This window comes from Lupinus angustifolius, chromosome LG19 (genome assembly GCF_001865875.1).
Source record: "Lupinus angustifolius cultivar Tanjil chromosome LG19, LupAngTanjil_v1.0, whole genome shotgun sequence".
NCBI lineage: Eukaryota > Viridiplantae > Streptophyta > Magnoliopsida > Fabales > Fabaceae > Lupinus > Lupinus angustifolius.
Genome location: NC_032027.1, coordinates 13,348,767 through 13,352,828, shown reverse-complemented (window position 1 = coordinate 13,352,828; position 4,062 = coordinate 13,348,767). Strand labels below are relative to the sequence as shown.

The window sequence follows — 4,062 nt, the reverse complement described above, 5'->3', positions numbered from 1 at the left end:
TAACCAAAATGAGAACACTCGGTCATTTACTACCACTATTTGCCAAACATGCACTATATCCATTTATATGTACATTTTCAATAATTTACTTCATCAATATCAATATAATGCTGGGGCTATTAGCACTCCCAAGCACTTATTCATACTCATCATCCACCAATCACAAATTTAACATAAAATATACGATTAATTAGTTGAGAGTGTAGATAGACAACTTGGAATGCCAATAACCACACTCCTTGGTGTGTCTTTGTGCAATCCCAAATGTCAAATCTTCACTTCCTCTTGTTGTATTAAGTTTAGCCATCAATATAAAAAGTGTACATAATTTATTAGTCCTTTACTGGAACTGATAATATTAAAGCCATCTTTGAAAGCACATTACTGTCAGGCATACAAAATGAACCACATATCCAATAGGAAGAATTTACTTAAAAACAACAATGAGAATTACAAACAGGGTATCTGCCCTCCAAATACACAACATCTTTAAGATTTTCAAAAGTTTTCATCATCATTCTTTTGAGACAGCAGCCTCGGAGGAATAGTCATGCCTGGAAAGTAAAAAGTAGCATAGGTAAGTTGATAAATGTATCATGGAGGAGCAACAAATTTTGCAACAGTGCCGAATTGTAGTGAAGGTATCACACAGATACTCTTCAGAGTAAAGATAGTTACGTTTGACACTGTAATTATACAAATGATAACAAAGGACGGCGCCATGGATAGGCTCACGCTACCAAAACCAAACTAAACACTGATAAAACTCACTCACCTCAATTTGCGTGAGAGTTGGTATATGCCTGTCCCTGCCATTGCAACATTTACACTAAATAGATTCCAATTTTTCTGCAACAAAGAAAATAGTTGCCATAAGTTTAACTGGATAAAACTAAATTGAATAGCAAAAAAAAGGAAACTATACTATTATTGATGTTTGGTTAGTTATCTATGAAGTGGTTTTGACTTTTCCTACACTTATGTTCTCTTTTGTTGTCATGATCATTAAACAAAAGGTTCACAAAGAAATTGTTGCACAGAAAAAAAAAGTGTATCTGAATGTCATAGTGTAAACCATGAAATTATAATTATTGTATGCTCCAGGTTGCACTAAGCCTAGTATATAATTTTAGATTTTTAAGGCAGAAATGGTTGTCATACATTCAAACAAAACATCAACACAGATTATAACTAGCATGACAGCTTAATTGATGTCATAGAGCCTACAATTCAAATATGCAAGTCATACTTTCATAACTTAGAAAAAAGAATTATGCAACTGCAAACTAGAATTATGTAAATCATCTGAAGTGATTAGGGTAACAAAGCCAAATGATAAAACAATGCTTGAACAGAAGATCCACAAACTATCCTAGTGTCCACAAATACACCACTATTTGATGAACAAGGTGAAAGCAATCTCTAAGAAAAATTGAACTTACTGGAGTGATTACAGTGCTGTAACGTGACCAAATAAGTCCAGTAGCTGTGACCGCTGGGAAGAACAAAAAATGAATCAGCAATGTATAAATATAAAAAAAACACTATATGATAACATGTGGTAAAACTGCTTGCTGAAATCAATTTAGACTAATTACTCAGCATTCCATATACCCATCAACTTGCACATGCGTGTAAATTTTAGGGTATATATATAGACTCACACACAAAGAGATAGAGATCCATGATAGATACAAGTACATGCAGTTAGAAATGCACATGCCTACCTATCTGTTGAGGATAGGAAAGTTTCTCTGGTGGTTTTGCAAAATCAGCAATGTTGGCAATGCTGATACCCCATTTAAATGTAGGTGCCCAAAAGTGAACTGCACACAATAAATGAGTTAACTTATGCACATATATAGGTTAACAATGACAAAGTTCACACTTAATAACAACACTAGTGACTGGAATCAAATAAGAGACAACAATTCGAACTAAGAGGAAAATGCCTTTCACCTGTAAATATAACTCATTTGGTACTTTGAGTGAGTGATGTTTACATTTTTGTACAGAAACAAGTAAGCCTTCCAATGAGATCAGGAATTATAAATGATTATTATTATGGATAGATTGCATTGAACAATTGCCATGTTCTGCAATTCTATTAAGACTGATAGTGAGAATGTAAGCCCAGATGATCAATTCATTCAGCAAGTGTCGAATGGGCGTAAGGCATGTAAAGTGAATTACAGAAAGATTAGGAAGGGGATTGTGGGGGTAGAGGTGAGCTATGAAGCACCGGTACTTCACTAACCTTTACATATCCGTATCCGATACTGATACTCTCTGACACTTCATGGATATGTATTCATAGAGTATCAAAATTATTTTTTTTGAAAAGTAAATAATTTATAAATCCGATACTTTCCGGATACTCTCCGATACTCCTAAAATATTTATCTGATACCAACCAGACACCCAATCTACCATACAATAGCATTTTGAGAGGGAGAAAATGAAAGAAAAGCATGAACACAATCAATTAAATACAACAGAAAAACATAGAGGGAAAAAAACAAAACATGTGTATTACATACAAAATGAAGAGGAAATGTATTTATATAATGTTGATCATGAAATAAACGAGATCGATACTACTACTATTTATCGGTACTAAGCAATGGTTTCTTAGGATAATATGATTTTTATCTTGTATTTAGTGATTTCTATGAAATATATTCTTTATTTCGAATTTCATAACAATTATATGTTTATTATGTTTTATAAATTTTATGTGCATATTTTATATGTGTATCTCAAACGTATTGTATCCTGCATTTAAAAAAATATGTGGATTGATGTATGAGTATCAGATATGTATTGTATTTGATACTCGTATCGATATCGGTGCTTCATAGGAGGTGATGTGTTAGAGAGAGAATGTAATAATGAAGTTTGTGAGGTAGGAAATGAGTGAGTACATTCGGTTACATATAGGCTGAGTGGAGGGGTATCTTCAATAATGTGAAAGCTTTCTAAGGAGCATGAGCACTATGGAGGAGCTTTGGCTCTGTGGCAGTAGGAAACTTGTTCCTCATGGTAACTTCACTTCATTTACTCAAATATCAGTCTATTTTCTTCATAATTCCTAGTTCTCTTCTTTCATTTCCTATACTCTGATACCAGTTTCTTTATATTAAGCGTTTGTTTGAGGGTTGGATTTTGGAGGGAAATGAAGGGAAATAGAAAACTTTGGAATCATCTCACAAGTGTATTTCATGGTTCCCAAACCTTTCATTTCGCTTAATTCCCCTCCAAAATCCGACGCCCAAACTAGCCCTTAAAGATATATTCAAGTTCCAATACATTCTTTAATTTATGTTACAATATAATAATAAGAGCCAACTTCCAATTCAAACAAAATCTAACAAAGGTTATATTGAAAAAACAGTGATTGGTGGAAAGGATCACATCCCTCAAAATCCATATACCTCACCAAAACTTTTGTCACCCTTCACATCTAAAAGAAATGACATTTTTCGTTCAAAAGATGCACCCCAGATTCAGATTAATTTGATTGATAAAAAAATAAATAGATCATAAATCATTGAACGCACATTTCAGAAAATCAACAATCAATTTCAGTGAGCGATGAAGATCGGAAGCCCCATATGTAAACATTTTTGAATAAAAAAGAAGAGAATAGAAAAGAACTCACTGGTTTTGGGTCCAGCAGGGTGATTCCATAAAGCTTGGAGCTTTGAAGTCGCCATGAATGAATGAATGAATGGATTCTTCTGTGAAAGCGAGAATTGGGTTCTGATCTGCGGCGACGAAGGGAAACTATATTATGTAGTTTAATCATTTATGGATGGGAGCTACTTCATGATCTCAGTCAATGGAATCAGGACACGTGGATTTTAAACGGTCAAAACTTGTTGACTAATGTTTGGTTTGGGGCAATTTGGTAAAATCAAACAAAATAACATCATCTTTAAAAATAACATAAACCTTAGAAAAAATAGTTTTTTCATCCACATCTAAACTATATATAAATGTAATATAGACCGTAATTTGTATTGTGGTGTAATTTTCCCTTCTTATCCTACATTAATATTA

The 4,062-nt window shown here is 33.3% G+C and overlaps 1 protein-coding gene across 1 annotated transcript; it reads right to left on the bottom strand.

Moving 5' to 3' along the window:
* On the bottom strand, positions 269-3,805 carry LOC109333697 (mitochondrial pyruvate carrier 4). Its single transcript, XM_019569248.1, has 5 exons — positions 3,662-3,805; positions 1,728-1,826; positions 1,443-1,495; positions 776-849; positions 269-554 (listed from the first exon to the last, which is right to left on the bottom strand). Exons 1-5 carry the CDS (start codon positions 3,714-3,716, stop codon positions 515-517), a joined length of 321 nt encoding a protein of 106 aa, XP_019424793.1. The 5' UTR covers positions 3,717-3,805; the 3' UTR covers positions 269-514.

Excerpts from the sequence above, each read along its gene's own strand:
- LOC109333697 (XM_019569248.1), bottom strand. The coding sequence starts at position 3,716 with ATGGCGACTTCAAAGCTCCAAGCTTTATGGAATCACCCTGCTGGACCC. Across the intron at positions 1,496-1,727 it reads TTCCTATCCTCAACAGATAG|CGGTCACAGCTACTGGACTT; the intron begins GTAGGCATGTGC and ends TGTTCTTCCCAG. Across the intron at positions 555-775 it reads CAACTCTCACGCAAATTGAG|GCATGACTATTCCTCCGAGG; the intron begins GTGAGTGAGTTT and ends TTTACTTTCCAG.